The sequence below is a fragment of the Condylostylus longicornis genome, unplaced genomic scaffold, assembly GCF_029603195.1.
Source record: "Condylostylus longicornis isolate FDR11 unplaced genomic scaffold, ASM2960319v2 ptg000135l, whole genome shotgun sequence".
In the NCBI taxonomy this organism is placed as follows: Eukaryota; Metazoa; Arthropoda; class Insecta; order Diptera; family Dolichopodidae; genus Condylostylus; species Condylostylus longicornis.
The window spans coordinates 766,762-791,902 of NW_026578103.1; the positions used below are offsets into that span (position 1 = coordinate 766,762).

The 25,141-nt window shown below is 29.6% G+C and overlaps 1 protein-coding gene across 2 annotated transcripts in view; it reads left to right on the plus strand.

Annotated features, from left to right (window-relative positions):
- Nucleotides 1-25,141, plus strand: part of LOC129615016 (inactive dipeptidyl peptidase 10) — a 92,807-nt gene that overhangs the window by 49,907 nt on the left and 17,759 nt on the right. For both annotated transcript variants that reach the window (XM_055530056.1, XM_055530057.1), the window contains exons 3-5: nt 23,825-24,092; nt 24,156-24,450; nt 24,513-24,642. In XM_055530056.1, coding sequence (XP_055386031.1) covers nt 23,825-24,092; nt 24,156-24,450; nt 24,513-24,642 — 693 coding nt within the window. The remainder of the gene's footprint in view (nt 1-23,824; nt 24,093-24,155; nt 24,451-24,512; nt 24,643-25,141) is intronic.

A 25,141-nucleotide genomic window follows, 5' to 3' on the forward strand; every position in this document is an offset into this window, starting at 1 on the left:
CCAATGCCAATTCCACAAGTGCAGCATGGCAGCCCTAGATCAGCTTGGTATAACCTAAGCCGAGTGAAGTGCCAACAAAGCTGTCCGAGAACACATAGATGGTACGGCTTTTATACCCTCTTTCTAAATTGACTCTCGGACAGATCTCTATTGCATGTATTTCGGCTTGGACCACCGTGCAATACGGGTCAAGGGTCACAATTATACGCGTGTCCGAGCGGACACCGTATACACCCGAACCCGACTCCGTTTTGGACCCGTCTGCCGTCAAACCCGACTCAAGTACCGGATCACTCCTTTCCCACGTCCATTGATCGAGAAACAGAACCCTGTACTTGCGGTCGAAGTTGTACCGAGGAAGCTCCTACACGTCCACAAGGGTGCCATAGCCCTCCGGATAACTGTATCTATATTTGTGTATTCCATCCAATGTTATCCTCAGATACCTCACCTCCCTAGAGTAACTAATACGTTCACCAAACACAATTGGGCTCGTTAATTTATCCCTGTTTCTGCGTCTGGTGTACAATCTACAATCTAGGTTCTACATAAACTTAACATGTTAACTAACATAATAAGTTAGAATATATTTTGAAAGCATCATGTTGATTTACATCACAAAATAATCAGATACGAACACATGACCGGAGTTTAGCTAAAATATTGCATGAGACTACGAAAATGCCTTTTAAATACTCCTCACAAATTTTAGGAAGGGTAGTACGCTTTTAGTTAACATACCTACCTAGAAAAATAAAAAATTTACCTCTTATCAGAGGCTCATTTTACACTAACCATTTGGTCGTTGAAAAATTCATCAGTTAGTTTCGGTAGCAAACAGATCTCAAAATTTTAATTTTAAGAAATCCATCAATTTCCTTCATAGATATGATAACAAACCCCCTTGTTCGGTTTTTGAACACTGACATTTCCAAAAAAATTATGAGTTCACGGTGTAAATACCCCGAACATAATCAGCGAGTATGAGTAAAACCAAAAATAAAAAAACTTTTTTGAGGGTTGCTTTATTTTATATGAGTTAATATGATTCAGGCACGAATTGTATATCTTTGCTGATTTTATTCATTTGCAGAAAATAATTAACAAAACAACAATGTTAAGAATAAATTATAATGTAACGAATGTTATTGCCTCTGCGTTGCGTAACAGACTTTTTAAACTTCTGAGAAAATAAACATAACACAAAAACAAAAAAGTTCTGCAACAAATCTGTATACAATTTATAATAATCCTAAAATGTTGGCTGAATTCAGAACTATTTCTTTTGTTTTTTTTTTCGGTTTCTTTTTCTATGTTGTTTCTCTGAATATAAAGAATATAAGCGAAAATACTTAATGGTTGCGCAGTCGGATTTGGCTTGTCAAATATAATTTAGATAAATAATAATATCATATATACGAATTTGTCGGAGTAGTTGTATAAGGAACATAACATAACAGTATGATAGATTCTGTACGAGGATTGAGTAATGAAAATTCTTGATCTACGAGTTACTTCGAATCTTCTAAACGGTGGGAAGTGAAGTAACGAGTAGTTAGTATTCGCACATCTCAATAAAGAATACTTGGTATAAAAAATATGTAAACAATCCTGATGAGCAATATTTTAAAGAAAAATATCACTTGTGGTTAATTAAATTCACTAACATACAAAGAAAAAACCTAGAGAGTATGAAACTAACAAATTTGAAGAATATTTAGAAAATCAAAGAAAAATTTGTAATGTTTTTAAAAAAATTATGATAATTCTTCAGTGTTTCCAATGAATGTGATACAATAAATAGATTTAATGACTTCTGTAGTAAAATAGTTTACAATATTTCAATGAAATTCCACAACTTAAATTAAACGTTGGATGGGCATACACGAATTTACTGTAAATCTCTCAAAAACGTGCTACATGTTCTTAAAATTTCGAGAAATAGGTCTAAAAGTACCTTATAAAAGCACTGGGTTAAAAAATTTTTAAAAAAATTGGTATCAGAATTCCTGCTGAAACCAATATTACAATATACTATAGTCTATTTCACAGCAAAATAACGTATAGTATTGTATTATGGCCTAATACGTGCGACAACAATATAAAAGAAATTCTAAAACATACAAAACAAAACCCTAAAAACTTATTTAGATACCATCACGTGAATCTCGGGGAACTAAATCCGTGAAGAATAAAAAATTCCAATGTTTGAGAATGTAGCAACATTGTGCCAGCTATTTGACATCCATAATATATCAAAATCGGGCATAAAACCAAAAACTTTTATTTAAACTGACATGGTTATACACTCATATTAAACCTGAGGAAGTAATAATAAGTTGTGATTTTCACGAGGTATTCATTTAAACTAACCTGCATAGCCAGTTATGAATTCTTCCATGCTACAGTATAGTAAATCAAATAAAAAAAATCAAATAGAAATATATGAAAGATTCGCAATTGCAACAACATGCAAGAAATTCTACTACCTGAAAATTACTAAAAGAACGGAGCAATAAATTAAACCAAAAAAAGAATAAACAAGTAAAAACGTTTCAGTCGGTATAAACCGATTGAATTATACCCTGCACCTTTCGTTATTGTGTAGCAATTACTCGAACCTGTGAAGTCATTCTATAGAAACTTCACAGATATGTCTGACCTATAATTGGACATCCGACTGCCAAGTTTCATGAATCTGACTTTAAAATTTTTCCAAATATTTAAAATTAGCTTTTGGAGGTGTATGGCAAGTACCTGAACCTGTCAAACAATTCCATCAAAACTTCACAAATATATCTGAACTATAATCGGACACACAACTGCCAAGTTTCATGGATCTGACTTTATTATTTTTCCAAATATTAAGAATAAGCTTTAAGACTTGCATGGGAGCTACTCGAACCTGTCAAGCAATCCCATTAAAACTTTAGAAATATGTCTGACCTATAATTGGACACACGACTGCCAAGTCTCATGAATCTGACTTTATTATTTTTCCAAATTTTTAAAATAAGCTTTTAGACTTGTATGGGAGCTACTCGAACCCGTCAAGCAATTCCACTAAAACTTCAGAAATATATCTGACCTATAACTCGACACAAAACTGCCAAGTTTCATGAATCTGACTTTATTATTTTTCCAAATATTTAAAATTAGCTTCTGGAGTTGTATGGCAGGTACCCGAACCTGTCAAGCAATTCCTCTAAAACTTCACAAATATATCTGATCTATAATCGGACATCCAACTGCCAAGTTTCATGAATCTGACTTTATTATTTTCCCAAATATTTAAAATTAGCTTCTGGAGTTGTATGGCAGGTACCCGAACCTGTAAAGCAATTCCTCTAAAACTTCAGAAGTATATTTGACCTATAATTGGACACATGACTGCCAAGTTTCATGAATCTGACTTTATTATTTTGCCGAATATAAAAAATTTGCTGTTGGAGTTGTATGGCAGCCACCCGAACCGGTGCAGCTATCCCATTATAATTTCTAGAGCATGTGTAGAATATAATTGGACACATGTATACAAAATTTTATATTTATAGCTTTTTTAATTTTTGAAATATTTAAAATAAACTCTTTGAGTTGTATGGCAGCTACCCGAACCCGTTGTCCGAATTAGTCCAATAACAATAGGGCTCGTCCTTGGCACAAAAGAAAAAACTTGTGAAAGTTTGGTGTCGATTGCATTATTCGTTTTTGAGTTATCGTGCGAGGACGGACGGACAGACGGACATGTCTAAATCGACGCAGAATTTTACGCTGAGCAAGAATATATATATATGTCCATACCGCAGATGACTCCTTCAAGTAGTTACAAACTCCATACCAAAGTTAATATACCCTTCACGAAGTGCGGGTATAAAAAACATTTAGTCTTAATTTAAGAATTTTTTTGCTATACGAGTATTAATATACATACATATGTCGTATTAATTCTTGTTATTTACGAAAAAAATGATATTGTTACGAATCTTTTAACATTTTGAATAACTCTTTCAAAAGTCTAAAATTTCTTTCAAAAAGTCTTACTCTTTCAAAATTATTTCTTTATAGTCTTTTAGAAATTAATTTAAATTGCGGTATTTTTAATTTTATTATTATATAACATTATGATACTATTTTGTTGCACTATACAGGGTGTTCGGGACTCAACGGTATTCCCAAAGCAGGGTGATAGTATGCATGCAGACGAGCAAAAAACACCTAGTGACATTTTTCTTTCTTGTGGCCCTTGTTCTTAAGTTATGGGGCCTCAAAGTTGGAACATGCAAAAACCGGCTTATTTTCCTATTTTTATTTATAACTTGAGAAATATGGCAGGTAAATTCAACTCTGTGTACTCATTTTAAAGCTAATGAAATTCTCATTCTAACGGTATACCAGCGGTTGGAAAGATTTCTTTGGTTTCAGAAATATTCAAGTGCAAAATCAAAGTTTGTTAAAATTTTTTTTTTAAATTTTCGTTTAACCGTCATTTACTCATAATTCCATGTTATCAACCTATCATTTTTTTTACAGGAAGAGGAGCCCTATATTCTGACCTTCATTTTGATTTAACATAATGGGGGAAAATTTTTGGCAACAAATTTTGGATGTCGAGTTTCCTGTGGAAACGCTCTTTTTCATAGTAGGGAAGCATAAATAAACTATTTTTAGAGAGGTGTTGGTCTGTCGGTTTGTCTATCTGTGTGTGCACGCGCGTATTTCAAGTTCGGGTGAACCGATTTTGATAAAATTTTAAATGTAAGTTTGTTTCGACTATGGTACGGATTGATCAACTTTGGCAATGTATCAAGCTTTGGAAACTGGACATTTTGACGAGCCTGTTTTACATTCAACAGATTTGTTTTAAATTTCATATATAAGCTTCATTCGGCCGTACGCGGAACCTCCTAACTTTTAGAAGAAATCAGGTTTCAGCAACAGAACGTTTACTACGGGCTAAATACACATTTTTGCGCATATAAAGAGAAATATAGTCAACCGATTTCACTGAAATTTAATATTTAAATTCAAGGTGCAAAAACAATGAATCTGTAAATTTTTTGTAAAGATCAGGGCTCGGAAACTGATCTGGGGCCGATTTTACATTTTTTATCATATCTACGAAACGGATTGAATTTTGCCAGTAACAGTTGGAGCTCAAATTTGATATTTGAACTTACGGAAAATCTACCAGATCAGAGTTAGGTAGAAAGCTACCAAAATGGCAACTCTGGTGATCTTAAGAAAAAGGAAGTGTGTACATTACTTGTTCTTAATAATATGGTTGCGGTTTTTTATGTTTAGTTTTTCCTTTTCTCCTGTGTATCGTTTTTTCTCTTATTTTGCTTTATAACCGAAATTAAATTATAGTGCAGATTTCAACAAAACCCAATAGCAACGTCTGACAAAAATGAAATGAAAAATGGAAAATCGTATAAATTTTTTATGTACCTAAATATATTTTACACTAGATTGGAAGTCTGATTATAATACATACGATATATGCAAACTAAATAAAATTAAAAAAAATCTGATGTGGTCAGCACATAACTGACCGCAATTTATATTGTTTAGATCAGTAAAAGTATTCCAGAGTATTATGAAAACGTGTTTTAAACACTTCTTTACAATTTTAAGGACACTAATAAGCTTTTAGTCAACATGTCTAGAAAAATGTGAATTTGGCACTTAATAGAGTTTTATTTTGTGCCGTCTGAATTATACGAAAAGTTCGTCAGTAATTTCTGGTAACAACCAGAGTTCAAATACTAAATTTCAAGAAATTTCATCAATTCCTTCTGTAAATATGATAAAAAATGTAAACTCGGCCCATAATTCGGTTACCGAGCCGTGAACATTCCAAAATATTTATAAGTTCATTGCTTTGACATCCCAAATTTAAATATTAAATTTCAAGAGCATTGGTTGATTATTTCTCTTTGTATGGGTAAAAATCTGAAATTAGCCCGGAAATAGGTCCAGTTCAGAAGGCCTGATATATTAAAAAACTTGACCAATCCGTGTTATAGCCAAAGGAAACTCACGTATAAAATTTCATGCATGTCAGTTCAACCGAACTAGAGATTTACGCGTCCACGCACAGCCAGACAGAACGGCAGACCGACAGGTTGCTAAAAATAGTTCATTTACATTTCCCTACCATGGAGAAGTGCGTTCCCACCGAAAATTCAATATGTAAAATTTGTTGCCATCACATAGCCTACCTTATTGTATACGAATGCGGTCGCGAATAAATTTGAAAAATAATTTGTTTATTTTTGAAGCTTTTAGCATAGCAAAGAAATTTCTTAATAACAATGAGAAAACATTCTTACTGTCGAAATAAAAGAATTTTTTTAGCTAACTTAATTAAGTATTATACAAAAAAAATGTATGAAAATACAAGATTACACTTTTCAAAAAATTAAAACACAATAATGCGACAATGTTATTGCAACGCTAAAGGCTTTTTCTCTAACTTTTCTCCTTTGCTTAGATCTTAAGGTAAAATTTTTAACGACTGCATTGCATACAATAAGGGAAGCCGTGTGATGGCAACAAATTTTGCATATCGAGTTTTCGGTGGGAAGGCATATCTCCATAGCAGGGAAGCGTAAGTAAACCATTTTTAGAGAGGTGTCAGTCTGTGTGTGTGTGCACACGTTCCTCTCAAGTTCGGCTGAACCGATTTGTGTGAATATAAAATATATATGAGTTTATTTTTACTATGTCACGGATTGATCAACTTTTGAGATATATCAGGCCTCTGGAACCGGACTTTTCGCGGGTCAATTTTAGATTATCGCCCATATAAAGAGAAATAATCAACAAATATATTTGAAATTTAATATTTAAATTTAGAGTATTAAAACAATGAACACATAAATTTTTTGGAACGATCAGAGCTTGGAAGCCAAACTGACGGTCGATTTTACATTTTTATCATATCTACATTTTATATATTACTAAATAGTAATGCTATATAATGCTTTATTCACTGATTAATGCTGTACAATTTTGTAAACCTCTTTGCTTTATTTGTTTTACTCTCTTTATTTCTCTTACAGTTGAATAATATTCTTGCATTATTACAACTAATTTTAATTATAGTCTTGTAGACAAAAATTCTTTATAATAATATAGCTTAAGATATGTACCTATGCGTAAATGTAAGCAATGTTTTTGGTATATAGTTTAGATGCATATAGTTAATAATGTGTTGGAAATTTTGTACTGTCTTATAATCTAATTGAAAGTAACATTGAAATAACGAAAATTATTTAACGTCATTAACGATGACAATGAAATTCTGGGCTAAATATAATTTTTTCAGTTTTCATTTTACTCTATTTGTTTTTTTTCAGATCCTTTCGCAAAAGTAACTGCAAACAAAAGGTGAATTTTCCTAATTAAATTCCTGTAATATAATAATTTTTCATTCTTACATATTACCTTAGTAAAACATTTATTTTAGAATAAAGAAAGACAAAAAGAATGATTTTATTTAAAGGGAAAATAGCAAATACATAATATAGCTACATCTGCATTTGTACATCTTGCGTACAATGTACATAGGTATGAACATTGGAAAATCTAGGATGAGTGATAAAGAAAAGGATTACATTTTTTTATTTTAAGTTCCACATTATTTATTTTGCTTAAGAGAAATTATAAATATTTTTTACTCGTAAAACTAAATTTGGGTAAATGAAAAAAAAATTAATAAAGTTGGTCAAACCAATGGTTTGTATTATAGCACTTTTCCCTTCAACAAATAAAAATACTGCTTTTTAAAACAACCTATATATGTATCCTCCTACCACACTATTAAAATTACTTTCATTCATACACGAAACTTTTTCTAGGATTGCATAAATTTAGGATGAACGATTTATGCAGTCTTTGAAATAAAGAAAAAATTAATTTAAAGAGGGCTTAACATAATGATCGATTTTAAGGGTTAATTTCATGAGTTAAGAAAAATAATTATATTTTTTAATGTCACGAAATTTATCGTTAGCTCTTTGCATTTATAGAAATTTGGAAAAGTTTGCGGTTTCGAAAATATAAGGTGTCAAAAATTAAAATTTTACAAATTTCAATAGGCAATAACTTGAGGGGGGTGGAGATGGGACAAAAATTGATAAAATAAACTATTTATGAATATCTAGGAGATGCTAAAATTTCAGACTCCTGTAACGTACAGTGTAGAAGGAAACGGTAAATTTGAACGGCTATTTTGTCTTTTTAAGGTTTAGCTATAGTATGCCGCGATAGGAAAAGCAAGCTTCTGCGTTTGTAAAACTTGAAAAGTGCTTATGGTTTCACTGCAGTAAATAGTTAAAATATTGCATTTTTTGGGTTTTGGGGGGTATAACTTCTAGAGGGGGAGAGATAGGTAAAAATCTTCTTCTATAGAAATAAGTTTCTAGTAAAGACCTATGTACGTATCAATTTTAGCTTTCTATCTTCAAGTGTGTAAACGGACGGATGGACGGTCGAACGGACCGACGGATGTACAGAGTGAATCTAATAAGCACTTTTTTTCAAAAATTTTTTGGGAAAGTACTAAAAATTCGATTATCTTTTCAGATCTTTTCTTTAAAGAAATTAAAAACTTTTGGCTACTTTAAAGAATATATCTTTTAAAGCTGAATGTGTAAATTTTATAATATGCCTAGTACAATATTTTTGTACAATTTTTACTCTTTATGAACTTAGTCGAGAAATTACTTTGTTAAATGGTGGCCGTTTTCCTTACAATTAATTCGACAATCTTAAAAAACAATATATCCATGTACAGCACACGTTCTCCATATTTCATTAAAGAAATATCGTAATATATTCTATTTTAGGAGTATTATTGTACATAATTTAAACAATTACATGTGGGGGAAACACGTCATTAAAACTTAAAAGACATATGTGAACGGAAAATTGAAATAAGTGTATTATGAACAAGTGAAAACTGAATGGAAATAAGGCAAAGTGTGTGAAAACGGGCTTCTGCAAGTCCCCAAATTAATAAAGTAATAAATAATTATTGTATAAAAACTATTAATAATATTATACATTTGGAAGTTGCGATAGAGAACAATTTAAGATTTTGTGAACACTGTGAGTAAATATGCAAGAAATTCTCAAAAAGAAAATAACCTCGTAATTCTCAAAAAGAAAAAACCTCGTAAATAAATCGAACAAACCAATCTGATCAATGTATGTACAAAACGGAGATATACTAATTGAATATCTTAACTATATTGTTCTTCCTTACTGCTTTTTGTGAATCAGACACATATAGTAAAATTGAAAATACTGATTTTTATTTTCAAACTTAAGGTTATTACTCGTATATATACATAGCTACTTCTGAGGTAGCTTCAGAAGGCAACGGGAAACCACTTAAGTAACTTTCCCAAGAAAATCTTTATGAACAATCAAGTAAATCAACGTGCTAAGAATCCCCGGAGGTAAAACAAAAAACAAATTAAACATTGGTACATGGAATGTTCAAAGTTTATATGAGGCACAAAAACTTGATAATACCATATTAGAAATGACAAGGTTAAACATCAATATTCTCGGTATAAGTGAAATGCGGTGGCCAGATGCCGGCGAGTTCAAAAAAGATGACGCAACGGTTTTCTATTCTTGCAATCAAAATAAGAATCACAGCAATCGGGTAGGCATAATTATCAGAGGCCATGCTGCGAAATGTGTCTCAATATTTATTCCGCATTCCGATAGAACAGTGCTGCTCAAGCTAAATGCAAAGCCTGTTAAGCTGCTCAAGCTAAATGCAAACAAGAATTAAATATCATATTAGTTGACTTCAATGCCAAAGTAGGTACCATTCAAGTAGAAGGAGTAGCCGGTCGTTTTGGTTTAGGAGACAGGAATGAAAGAGGTGATAGACCGGTAATCTTCAGTTCTGTCAAGAACATAAAATGAAGATTACCAAAATCTGGTTTAGATTACCGCCAAGAAGGTTATCTTGTGGAAATCACCACAAGACTACGATCTACATATTGTCAGAAACCAAATTGATTTCATACTAGTTAATAGAAGAATCAGTTCATTTGTTTCAAGGGTCAGTACTTATCCAGGTGCTGATGTGAGGACAGATCATAATCTCTTACTGGCCAATATCAAAATCAAGCTTGCAGTTGCTCAAAGAACCTCACATGGAACAAAACTCAATGTAGCTAAATTGAAAGATAGTTCAACAAAAAGCATAATTACTGCTGAAATAAATCAAAGGCTGAATAAAATCAGTTTGGAAACAAACAACATAAACGATATCTGGGCAGAAACGAAAGTAGTTCTAAATCAAGTTGCTAAAGCTAAATTGGGCAACCAACAGCACATCTCAAATAATAAATGGATGACTGAAGAAATAATAGAACTCATGAATGAAAGACGAAAATATAGAAATATAAATGGGTCAAACCAATGGTTTGTATTGTAGCACTTTTCCCTTCAACAAGTGAAAATACTGCTTTTAAATACAGTCTGTATATATCCACCACACTATTATAACTATTTTTATTCATAAACGAAACTATTTCTAGGATTGCATATATTTAGGATCATGCATATATGCAGTCTTTGAAATAAAGCGAAAATTAATATAAAATGGGGTTAACATAATGCTCGATTTTAAAGTTTAATTGTGTGAGTTAAGAAAAATAATTATATTTTTTAATGTCATGGAATTTACCGTTAGCTTTTGTGTTTATAGAAATTTGAAAAAGCTTGCGGTTTCGGAAATATAAGGTGTCAAAAATTCAAATTTTACAAATTTCAAGAGGCGATAACTTGAGAGGGGGTGGAGATGGAAAAAAATTTTCTTCCAAGGAATTGAACTATTTGTTAATATGAAAAAGCCCCTTAAATTTCAAGCTTCTACAGGCTGGGGTTTAGAAGAAAAACGAAACCAAAAATTTGGAAAAAAAGGACTTTAGATAACGGTAAATTTGAACAGCCATTTTGTTTTTCTAAAGTTTAACTATAGTACACCGCGCTAGGGAAAGCAAGCCACTGCCTTTCTGCGTTTGAAAAATTTCAAAAATGCTTATGGTTTCATTGCAACGAATAGTTAAAAAAGGCCATTTTTAGGGTTTTGGGGGGGAATAACTTCTAGGGGGGAAAGATAGGTAAAAATTTTGTTCTACGAAAATAAGTTTCTAGTAAAGATCTATGTACATATAAAATTTCAGCTTTCTATCTTCAAGGGTGTAGAAGTTTTGTAAACAAAAAAAGTGTCCACGGACGGACGGACGGACAGAGTGAAACTAATAAGCACTTTTTTCAAAATTTTTTTGGAAAAGTGCTAAAAAGACTTAATCTATTTTGGTAAATAAGGTAGACAGGGTCGTATTCGATATAGAAGAAAAGAAACGAGTCTGGGAAGAATACATAAAAGATCTTTTCTCAGATGGTAGTAGATCGACTTTCACTGAGTTAGCAACATCAAATCTAACAGGTCAATCAATCACGAAAAGCGGAATTGAACAAGCCATCAAATCAGCGAAAGAAAACAAAACAACAGGTCCTCATGAAATCCCAGCAGAAATAACAAAATTGATAAATGAAAAAAATTTACAAATATTAGTAAAATTATTCAATCAAATATACTCGTATGACACTGGAGAATACCATATAGAAAATAGTTACTTTAAGCTCAATCGTGTCTCCTAAAATTTAGAGAAACTAAGTATTAGAATAAGTAAAGGAGCTACATATATAAAATTTGTTTCATGAAGGAAGGGAAATTAAAACTTAGTAAGGTAAGCCGTTGGCTCGCAAAATATTAAAAATTACATCCATATACCCGCAGTGCTCATAATAGTCAACCAATAAGTAATAGTTTAAAATGAATATGAACTTTAATTTCAAATAAAAAATAAAAAGTTCAACTCTCTATGTTTTGTTGGTTTGGTCTAGCACCTGTACAAAATGCATAGATCACATGCTTCGTATGAATGTAGTAACGTTCTGCAAGAATAAATTCTTATGGAAATAAAGCTAAACATACAGATGTCATATACACATTAGGTTCTACATAAACTTAACATATTAATTAATATAATAATTATGTAATAATATTCTTTGCAAGTATTATATTGATTTACATAAAAAACGAGAAAAAATAGAGTTGACCTTGTCAACGCTGTGATACCCGTACGAATTTCTTATCTTATGTGCGAATAAATATGCCATAACTGACTATGACTTTTAAGTTGCCGTATTACCATATTAATTTATGCCAAATTTCAGTACTGTGTTTTCAATATTATCTAAGATATGGCCAAACTACTACTGAAGTTGTATGGGAGCTACCAGAAGGAGCCAAGAGATTTCAACTTTTATCAAACATATTGGCCCTACTAATATATTCGGTTGTGTGAAATTTCAATACCGTAGCTTTTATAGTTTCTGAGATATAGTCAAATAACTTTTGAATTTGTATTGCAGGTACCAAAAGACACATTAGCCCTACTAATATATTAGTTTGTGTGAAATTTCAACACCACAGTTTTTATAGTTTCTGAGAAATAGCCAAATAAATTTTGTAGTTGTATGGCAGCTACCCGAACCGGTACCCCGATCATATCCAATTTAAATAGAGTTCTGGCACTTACTACAATAAATCATTTGTGAAAATTGGTTATCGTTGGTTATGACGGACGGACGGACAGACAAAGCAAAATCAACTCAGAATTCGACGCTTATCAAAAACATACACTTGAGTCTATATCTAAGACCGTTATTTCTTAGTGTTACAAACGGTAAGGCAAATTTAGTATACCCTTCGAACATACGTTCGTACGGGTCATGATATATGCTCAATGCATAGACGAAAAACAAAACACAAAAACAAAACGAAGAAGAATAACATGCAGAAAAAAAGAAAATGAAAAAAAAATGTATTCTAAATAATTCTGTACATTATTATATCGTATTTGAATCGTGTAAAATGTATACCGATTTTTTGCACAACTTTTTATGCCCTGCACCTTTGTGAAGGGTAGATTTACTTTGGTATGGAGTTTGTAACCATTTGAAGGAGTAGTCTCCGGTGTGGACATATATATATATATTCTTGCTCAGCGTAAAATTGTGCGTTGTTTTAGCGATACCCGCTTGTCCGCCTGATCGCATGATAATTGAAAAACAAATAATGCAATCGACACCAAACTTTCGCAAGTTGTTTCTTTTGTGAAAACGACGGCTGTTGTTGTAATTGGATGAATTCGGACAACGGGTTGGGGTTGCTGGCATACAACTCAAAGAGTTTTTTTAAATATTTCAAAAACTAATAAAGATATTAATATCAAAGTTTGCAAAGATGAGTCCAATACATAGGTTCCCATAATTTTAATGGAATTTTAATGGAATCGGGTAGCTATTTTTAAATATTTGGAAAAGTAATAAAGTCAGATTCATAAAACTTGGCAGTCGTGTGTCCAATTATAGGTCACATATATCCCGGAAGTTTGGTTGGAATGGCTTAAGGTTCGAGTGGTTGCCATATAACCCCAAGAGCTAATTTTAAATATTTGGGAAGATAATAAAGTTCTATTCATGAAACTTGGCAATCGTGTGTCCGATAATATTCCTGAAGTTTTGATGTAATCGCTTGACAGGATTGGGTAGCTGCCGCACAACTCCAAAAGCTAATTTAAAATATTGGGAGAAATAATAAAATAAGGTTCATGAATCTTGGCAGTTGTGTGTCCAATTATAGGTCAGACATATCCGTGCAGTTTTTATAGAGTGGTTTGTCAGGTTCGAATACTTGGTATACAACAATGAAAGATAAATATTTAATATTTATATAAGTAAAATAATATTTCAAAAACAAATATTAAACTCAGATTGCCAAGGTGCAGAGTATAATTCGGTCGGTTTATACTGGCTGAACCATTTTTATATGTTCATTTTTGTTTTATTTTCATATTAATTAAATTGAATAAGCCTGAGCAACATGAGCGATTGCATTTGAATAACAGAGTATAATTTATTCTTAATGTTGTTATTGATTGTTATAATGTATAGTTTCTGCAAATATAAATAAATCAACAAAGATATTAGTGCATTAATCATGAAATAAACACTTACAGAACAAAGTGAATTATGTCTTTTTTCATTTTTTTTTTAATTATGAACACCCAAAATTGTTCTGCGTTAATTACATGAACTTGTATTAATATTATATTAGAAAAGGAAAAACAAATATTTATGTATATATGTATTATGATTCAGATGTTTATACTTAAATCTGAATAGTGTATTAATTAACATTCAATTCGTTTGTAAAATAGGTGAACATTTTTAAAACATTATTCTAATATGAACATTTTTAAAACATCAATTTTTTTTAAAGTTAAATACATAGCTACAAAGATATATTTAATTTGTTTAGAAAAGGAAAAACATGAAATTTTAAAGCGTTTTTAATTATTCAGTTTCTTTAAATTTAAAAATTTCATCTGCGATACAAGCACTTGTAAGTTTTTTTTGAATTGCTAACTTTTTAAGATGTTGCAATATATGCACAATGTATTGTTTTTTAAATTACTAAATTTTTTTAAGTATGCATGTCTAGTAGTTTTAAAAACTAATTAAATAATAAGAAAAAAGATTACTTAAAACAATTTGTTTTTCGAACCCATTGTTCGAAAGACAAATTGTTGTATGCGATATTAATGTATAAATGCTCTTTAAATATTCCTCTCAATTGCTTTTAGTTAACATACCTAGAAAAATATAATTTTGGCTCTTATCAGAGGCTGACTTTATACTAATCAAATTTCCTTAGAAGGTTGTCAGTTAGTTTTGGTAGCAAAGCGACCTCAAATTTTTAATTTCAAGAAATCGCATTAATTAGCTCCATATATATGATAAAAAATCATTATTCGGCCCTTGGTTCAGTTTCCGAGCCCTGACATTCGCAAAAATTTATAAGTTCATGGAGTAAACACGCCGAATGTAAACATTAATCGATCACCTCGGCTGTAAACGAATGTATACTTATTTACATGATAATAATATTTATATATTAATTTTTATTATAACATCGTCGGTGCTATAGAAGAGTCACGCAACTGTTTTTTTTGTGTTTTGAGAAAACCACATTTGAAAATATGCACACTAATGACAATATGTAGATACTTGTAAAATTTACAACGTTATTTTGCCGAAAATACTAACGTTAGAGTTACGTGGGTGTCTTACAAAAATAGTTTAGAAAGTTCTGAATTTTTCTGTATATATAACTCAAAACTCTCAAAAAAGCAGTTTCGTGACTCTTCCATATAACGACGATGATATTTTTTTTTTTTTTTCCTTCTTCACTCCTAGGAGGAGTATAATGCTAATGCATGATATCTATCATGCCCTAGTTTCTATAGTCATAGAGAGTTAGCTAGGTAGGTGACTAGCCTACCGTAGTTTTTTTTTTTTTATTTATATTAAATATTTCAGTTTATTAATATTTACTGTTTATTCTTCTTAGTCTTTTAGTATCGGATATTATGTGTATTTGAAAATTACTTGTATAATATTTATTAGTATTGCATATTAACTCATATAATATTGAATATAATTTTTATAGTGACCTGACCGGGGTTTGAACCCGAGACCCTTCGTTTAAAGGGCCGGTGCTATAACCACTGCACCAATGGTCAGATATGACAAACGACGATGACATAAATGCATTCAATTAAAGAAAATTTTTTTTGGCTACCTAAGTTTATGAGTAAAACCAAAAATAAAAAAAAAACTTTTTTAAGCATTACTTTATTTCATATGCGTTATTATGAATCATTCTTTGCTGATTTTATTCATTTTGCAGAAAATATATAACAAAACAACAATGTTAAGAATAAATTATACAAAAACGTATGTTATCGCCTCTGCGCTGCGTAACAGGCTGAAACTTATGAAAAAATAAACATAACACGAAAAATAAAAAAGTTCTACAACAAATCTGTGTACAATATATTATTATGAATTTATTATATGAATTCAAAATAATTTTTTTTCGTTTTCTTTTTTTATGTTATTATATCCGAAAATGAAGAATATAAGCGAAAATACACGATGGTTGCGCCATCGGATTTGGCTTGTATAATAATATAATACAGATTAATTAATTTTTGTTAAATCCTAAATTAAATTTAAATAAAATATTTTTCAAATATCGAATGAAATTCTTAATGTCAATAATTTTTTGTTAATTTTTAATAAATTAATGTCAAACGCAAAGTAATTTTTTTTCATCTCATTAAATGTACAGCGTCCCAATAAACACAACCCGATAACTGCCCCAAAATTAAAGGAAAAACTAAAATCTAAATTAAAAGTGCTGTGTTACATGATTCTTTATTAATATAAAACAATATTTAGAGTTAAGTTAAATATCTTGAATTTAAGAAATATTTTTTTCATAATATTTCAAAAATATTTTAAGATTTCATTTATTAGCAAGGATAATAATCAATGTGACGCATTATATGTGGGTACATCATAGATTTAAAAAATATTGGCAAAAGTATTTAGTGTATAAAAATGCATGCTTGAATTTTATTGCACTAAATACTTTTATAAATAATTAAAAGTATTTTCACAACACAAAACAAATTATAATTCTAATAGTCAACACACTAAATAACAATAATCAAAAGTTATGGTAATGTTAATGTCTTTATATCTATCACGTCCAATACTCAATTTTTTTTGCGAAATATTACGAATTTTTGGCTTCGTTCCTTTTTTTTTTTTAAATGCTACTGATCGTGTCATATTTCTTATTATTTTTTTCTTTTTTTTTTTACGTAAAAAGAGTTTAATATTTTAAAAAATCTCAGGATATTATACACATTTTTTAAAAAGCTTCCCATTTAAATTCTATTGCACGAAAAAGAAAGAAAGGTAGGAGGAAAGAAAAAATGAAAAAAAAATTCATATTTCAGTATAGTTTCAAATGTTAATGAGGAAGGATGTATGATATATTAAGCACATTTTGTATTTCCCAATAAGGTAAGTTGAGTAGTGTCGGCTAACAAAAATTTTAGTAAAAGTAATATAGGTTGACACATTTCAACAATTTGAATTATCTCATTTCGGTTATTTATACGTTACTTATAAAATTGTTTCAAATAATTTCAGTTAGTTTTTAAGTTATTAAAAATAAATATGTATGTACCTACTTCCAAGCAATTTTTTTTGTACATATATAACTATTTTAAAACTAGTTCAAACGTGTTATATTTACTGCTTGCAAATTTTATTTGTGCTTTTCTTTCATATTTTGTTAACAAGTAAACAAGAGTAATCTATTTATAAAATGGCTTTGCCCGTGTATATATAGAATATCTTAATACTATATGCAAACGGCCAAAAATTTGCATAAGTACCTGTCAATTTACAATCGGAATTTTTAAGTCATTTGCTGAGATATTATTTATTCCAAGAATAAAAAAATATTCAAATCCGATCATAATAATAAATGATTGTCTTATCCAAAACATTTTAAATACTTTTTTTTAATTGATATGCTAATATTTTAAAATTTTTCTAAAATAAAAAGTTAGGTAAAATTTTGAAAGCATATAAAATTTGTATTGGTAAAACCATATTTAATTGTATTTTAGATATTATTTTCTAATTCCCTCTTAAAATTATTTCTTTACTATTTATTCATGTCAATAATTATCCTTTCAGTAATTATATTTTCAACTTGACACTAAAATTTTTTCCCATATCTTGAGTTAACTTCCCCTATGAGAAAAAAAAGCTGTTCACTTAAAAATAATGAAATGCTTTCAGTACCAAATAAAATGTTGAAGGCGAAAGTTGTGCTTGTAGTTATTCCGCTTTTTTGCATGCATTTTAAGAATTTGAAAACAATTGTGAATGGAAATATTATTATATCTAATTGATTTTTAAAATATATTTTCGGAATTTTACCTGCCTTATAATAAATATTAATTTATTTTGTTATTTCTTCTCAAGAAATAGCCATTCCGATTTATAAAAAACCCATATGAGGTAAGGTCGTGCTTTCAAGTTTCTCTCTCAGCATTGGGACTTGTTAGATATAAAGACATCAGTTATAGTTATTTATTCAAAACACACTCTTAAACTTCTTTTGTTTTAAACTTTTTTCAGAGGCAATTTAAATAATTGAAGCTTTACTGTAACATACTGAAATGTGATGCGAAAAATACTCAAGGCCGATATTTTAAGAAACTAAACATTTTTTTTTGTGTTATTGAAAATTTATTAAAGAGATGGTCAATAAACTTAACAACAAAACTTTTAAACTTCCTTATTTGATAGATTAAAAAATTAGGACCTGTTGTTTACTACTTCGCCATTGAAGATAAACTTTTAATGATATATTGTTTTGCTTTCAAAATTTTTCTTGAACAATAAAATTTTAAAACTATTATAGAAATGAACCTGTAACTTAAAAAAAAAAACACAAACAAAACAAAAATTAAAAAAAAGGATTATATAAAAGTTTGTTAACTTTTTCAAATAACCTCATTAAAACTATTATTCAGAACATTAAATTTCTATATGAAATAATATACAGTTAACAAAAACTAAAACTATAAACTATAACTAAAAAATATGCATCATAAAAAGTGGAAAATGAAAAACACCCAAAAAAAAACTTACAACCCAATTTATCCACATTTTAATATTGTGAAATTCCTTCAAAGACTTTTTTTTAGAAGCGGAATGAAACATCATGTTTATGGTCTTAGAAAAAACAGATCACATTTTATATATTATTTTTCCATTAATTTTAATAGCAAAGATTAGCATGAAATTCCAAAAAAAAGGTGTTTCATTTTTTGCTATAGATTTCCTATATTCTTAAGTTTTTTTGAATGTTTTAGAAAAAAAAAGTTATTAAAAGTTTTTTTTTTATTTTTTAAAACTTGTTGAATATTTTTTCCACATTTAAACTCTCTCTAAAAAATATGGCTTGATATACGTATTTCTGAAAGACTTTTACAGACCGATTATTATTAATTTTAAGGTTCATAAAGTAAGGATTTCAAACTCATTTATCATGAAAACAAAATTTATAATGAAAAGCGTTATGTTTGTTTTAATGTAAAATACATAATATATTAAGGTAATTTAGTTAAAAACATTTTATTTTATTTTTATTTATTTATTTATTTATTTATTTATTTATTTATTTATATGAAAAATATACAATACTTTTTTAATACAAATAATCATGTAAGTAGCTAATTAATTAATAGGAATCAGTTAATAATAGTAACTTTTGAACTAAAATTGTTTATTTAATCGATAAAGATTTTACTTCTGGCAGAATAAACAAACTGAAAATTGTACAAATTTTATTTTGGAAAAAATTTACAAAACCAATTAATTTTTAATTTTATGTAAAAAACTTATACTAAGAAACACAGACAAAAAAATCTGACGTGGTCAGCACATAACCGACCGCATTGTATATTGTCTAATTAAGTGAAAGGCTTACAGAATATTATAAAAATGTCTGGACATTAGTAAGCTTATAATTAACATACCTAGAAATATGTAAATTTGGCTCTTAGTAGAGTTTTGCTTTGTGCTACCCGAATTCCCAGAAATGCTCGCCAGTTAACCAAAACTCAAATATTAAATTTCAAGAAATTCCATCAATTCGTTCCGTAGATATGGTAAACAATGTAAAAAAGGCCCGCAAATCAGTTTTCAAGCTCTAATCTTTCCCAAAAGTTTACATGTTCATTGTTTTAATACGAGGAATTCAAATATTAAATTTCAATGAAATCGGTTGATTATTTCTCTTTATATACATAAAAATGTATGTTTGGCCCGTAGTAAACGTCCAGTTGCTGATACCTGATCTTTCCAAAAAATTTACATGTTCATTGTTTTAATCCGAGGAATCCAAGTATTAAATTTCAATGAAATCGGTCAATTATATTCCTTTATATACGTAAAAATGTATATTTGGCCCGTAGTAAACGTCCAGTTGCTGAGGCCTGATTTCTTCCAAAAGTTAGGAATTTTTGCGGACGGTCGAGAAAAGCTTATATATGAAATTTCAAGTAATTCGGTTGAATACTTTCTTCAAAATGTTCAAAAATGTAAAACAGGCCCGCTAAAAAGTGCAGTTCCCGAGGCCTGATATATACCAAAAGTTGATCAATCCGTGCCATGGTGGAAATAAACTTACATATAAAACTTCATCAAAATCACATTGTGTAAACAATAGGTAGGTTATGTGATGGCAACAAATTTTGCATATCGAGTTTTCGATGGGAACGTACTTCTCCATAGTAGGGAAGTGTAAATAAACTATTTTTAGCAACCTGCCGGTCTGTCGGTTTGTCGGTCTGTGTGTGTACGCGTGTATCTCAAGTTCGGCTGAACCAATTTTGATGAAATTTTATATGTAAGTTTATTTCCACCATGGCACGGATTGATCAACTTTTGGTATATATCAGGCCTCGGAACTGGACTTTTAAGCGGGCCTGTTTTATATTTTTGAACGTTTTGAAGAAAGTATTCAACCAATTTACTTGAAATTTCATATATAAGCTTCATTCGACCGTCCGCGAAATCTTGTAACATTTGGAAGAAATCAGATGTCAGCAACTGGATATTTACTACAGGCCAAATATACACTTTTGAATATATTATAACGAAAAATAATTAAGTAATTTCATTGAAATTTAATATTTAAATTCTAAGTATGAAAACAATGAATCTATAAATGTTTTGGAAAGATCAGGGCACGGAAACCGATCTCGGGGCCAATTTTACATTTTTACCGACCGTATTGTGTAAACAATAGATAGGTTATGTGATGGCAACAAATTTTGCATATCGAGTTTTCGATGGGAACGTACTTCTCCATAGTAGGGAAGTGTAAATAAACTATTTTTAGCAACCTGCCGGTCTGTCGGTTTGTCGGTCTGTGTGTGTACGCGTGTATCTCAAGTTCGGCTGAACCAATTTTGATGAAATTTTATATGTAAGTTTATTTCCACCATGGCACGGATTGATCAACTTTTGGTATATATCAGGCCCCGGGAACTGCACTTTTTAGGCCTGTTTTACATTCTTGAACATTATGAACAGCATATTCAATCGATTTACTTGAAAATTCATATATAAGTTTTGCTCTACCGGCGACGAAACCTCCTAACTTTTGGAAGAAATCAGGCGTCAGCAACTGGACGTTTACTACGGGCCAAATATACATTTTTGTGTATATAAAGAGAAATAATCAACCGATTTCATTGAAATTTAATATATGAATTCCTCGTATGAAAACTATGAACATACGAGTATAAACATTTTTTGGAAAGATCAGGGCTCGAAAACTGATTTGCGGGCCGATTTTACATTTTTCACCATATCTACGGAACGAATTGATGGAATTTCTTGAAATTTGATATTTGAGTTCTGGTTGTTTCTGAAACTAATTCACGAAGATTTCAGGGAATTCGGGTAACACAAAGCGAAACTCTACTAAGAAGCAAATTTACATTTTTCTAGGTATGTTAACTATAAGCTTACTAATGCCCTAAAATTGGAAAGAAGTATTTAACAGGGTATTTTATAATATTCTGTAACACTTTCACTTAGCTAGACAATGCACAATGCGGTCGGTTATGTGCTGACCACATCAGATTTTTTAAATAGGAATTTCTGTTTACAACGTCATAATTAGTACATCAGCTTTTTTAATTTTATTTGTAGTATTTATATTAAATTTTAATTTGGGATCCAAAAAAATACCCAGGTATTTGATACTGGAGCCCCAGTCGACTGGATAGTTAAAAACAAATATTTTTAAAATGAAAGATCTATAATCAGCCTATAATCTATATCTATTTATGAGAAATTAAGTTTAACGTGTTAGCATGTAGATCAGTAAAATGGCAAGAACTAAAACGGTCTCTATATTGCTTTATTTTATGTTATCGTTTGAATCCCCGATTTTTACCGACCGCATTGTGTAAACAATAGTTGCAAATCGTTAGTTTTCGTTTCCTTGTCATTTCACCATCCTCAAAATATTCCATATTTATTACAAAATAAATGGTTATAAGAGTTGTGTAGGCATGAAAGAAATTAAATATTGTAAACAAACGAGTGTATCAAAAATAGCGAAATAAAATAAAATTAAATTAAATAAGGTAAAAACTTTTTATTAAATAAGGTAAAAACAATTTATTTTCTATATTTTGTATTTAATCTCAAAAATAAATGTTGTTAGGTAAAAACATTCGAATGTATGAAAGCAATAGATATGAATTTAAAATTTCATATACAGGGTGTCCGAGACTCAATAGTATTTCCGATGCAGGTGATAGAATGAATCCAGACGAACAAAAAATACCTAGGGACATTTTTATTTTTCTTGAACTCGAGTTACGGGGCCTCAAAGTTGGAGTATTCGAAAATCGTTAATTTTCATATTTGTGATTATAACTCGATTATATATCCAACTTTGTATACTCATTTTAAAGCTAATAAAATTCTCCTTCTAACGATATACCAGAGATTGCAAAGACTTTAAGTTTGAGAAATATTCACGTGCAAAATCAAACTTTTTTTACTAAATTTTCGTTTAACCGTCATTTACTCACAATTCCACATTATTAACCTTATCAGTCTAACCTTCATTTTGATATAACATAATGTGGAAAAAATTTTAGAAATAATATGTCTATCAAGCGAAAAACTGAGGTCAAAACCTTAAAATATTAACTAAAACAAAGTATTTTTCAAACAAATTTTTTTTAATCTTTATTACGCAGTATTATACATTATAAACATGTCTTTCAAAATAAAAGACATTATTTTGTATTACCTTTATTTCTCTACAAAATATTTCATAAAGTTTCAGCAATATCGTGTCTACGAGGGAAATTTAACACCAAATTTAAAATAAACCAGCTTTTTCGTAATAAATTAATTATAATCCAAGTAATATTCACCCTTCAACTTTTTGTGTATTTTGTTATTACTCCAAAATTGTAACTACATATAATGATCTTCAGGTATAGCTTATATGGAAAACTTTAATTTTTGTAGAATAATTTGCGAACTGAAAGTAATTATTAATTTTTCGTTAAAAATACTACAAAGGTAACTAGGAGCATAAATTATAGTTCTTTTATATTTGCGTTTGTCGAGTTCTAAGTCTGTCTATTAATCCAATCGTATTATACGAGTATACGTATAAATTAAAATAAAATAAAGCTAAAATTTCTACATTTTAACATTTGGTTTATTACACAACCGCAAATGCTATAATTTTAAAAGTATATATTGAATTTAGTAAAAATTTTTGTCTAAAATTTAACACTAGCTATTTTATTAACAAGTTCAATGTTTTAGAAAAATTAATTTTGACATAGAATTAAAAAAATATATGTATGTATATGATAGAATTAATACGTTCAAATCTATGGGGTTATGTTTTATGAAGAGTGAATGTTCAAAAAAATTTTAGAGAAAAAACTATTTCTTTATTCCTATATATTATAGATGTGTTGATTTCTGGATAAATTTATCGAGTACCTGCCATAAAACTCGGAACACAACATTGAATGCGGTTGCATAAGTTCTTACGATATAATAGTAGCAATAGACTAAATTTAGTAAAAAAAGCACATAGCTTTTAAAAAATACTCGTACGAGTGAATCATAATAATACGATGAAGGTTCTTTTTTCTCGTTTTCTTAAAAATTTATAATACCTATTTTAAATGCAATATGTATTAATTTATTTTATTTTTCTTTTTTACAGATTTATCGAAAATCATTTAGTGCACTTTATACAATTTACGATGTAGAAAATGATCATCATATGCCAGTTCGATTGAAAAACTCACCAAAAGTACAAAGATCAAGATTACAATACGCAACTTGGATAGGAAATTCAACTTCATTATTAATTGTAGCCGATAATGACATTTATTTGAGACAATCGCCTTCCAACGAGGAAGATATTCGAATAACAGATACAGGATATGATAATATTATTTATAATGGTATTACTGATTGGTTGTACCAAGGTAAACTAACACAACGAAAATGCTATTTAAAAAAAATTACTCTTAAGCAAAAAAATTTTACAGAAGAAATTTTTGAAAAATCTGATGCAGTATGGCCATCACCGGACGGTACACAATTTATGTATGCGTCGTTTAATGATTCTAAAGTTGGTACAATGACATTTCCATGGCTAGCATCTGGGGCAATTATTACTGCAAGCGGTATGAATTCTGGTAGTTCTTTTCCAGAAACACGTAACGTCAGATATCCAACACCGGGCACTACTAATCCCGAAGTAACAATATATATTGTAAATATAACGGACGTCGATCAAATAACTAAAACAATAATAAAACCCCCATCAGCTTTAGATGGACAGTAAGTATTATATTTAATTAATTTTTTTCAAATCATTTTTTTTTTAATTTTTAATACCATAGTGAATTTTACATAACATCGGCTGGTTGGGTCACAGAAATCAGTAATCAAATTTCTGTTGTATATTTAAGTAGATCACAAAATTTTAGTATAATTTCCACATGTTTTGCACCGCAATGGAATTGTTTCGAGGTAAGAATCAAGTAATTTTTATTATTTGACAAATTAATCATTTTATGTTATCTGCATTAAAAATGCTTTAAACATATGTGTAGCATTTGTACGGATCGCAATAAAAACTATAAATAAAGAAGCTTTGTCCCACACATTTTCATTTTTTTTGTTTTATTAAACCCAGGCATTGATGTTCTGAAAAGTAAAAAAATTCTGAAAAAATACTTATAGTAAGCGCATAAAAAATCCCACCCTATATTTTTTAAGAAGACGAATAGGCAGCTTTTCTTTTGCACAAAAATTTGGATCTTATTCAAAGTGTTTCCTTAAAGTATGTTGATTTAAAAACTTCGGCAATAATTTATTGTCTAAAATATGGTGAAAAGTATAAAATCATTTATAGAAAAACTTAGCGTTTGAGTCTGATCCAAGAAGAAAGTATACTTTTTTATCTTAAATATTATTTGGCTTAAAAACATTTAAAATAATAAAAAACAGTTCAAAAGAAACTTTCATA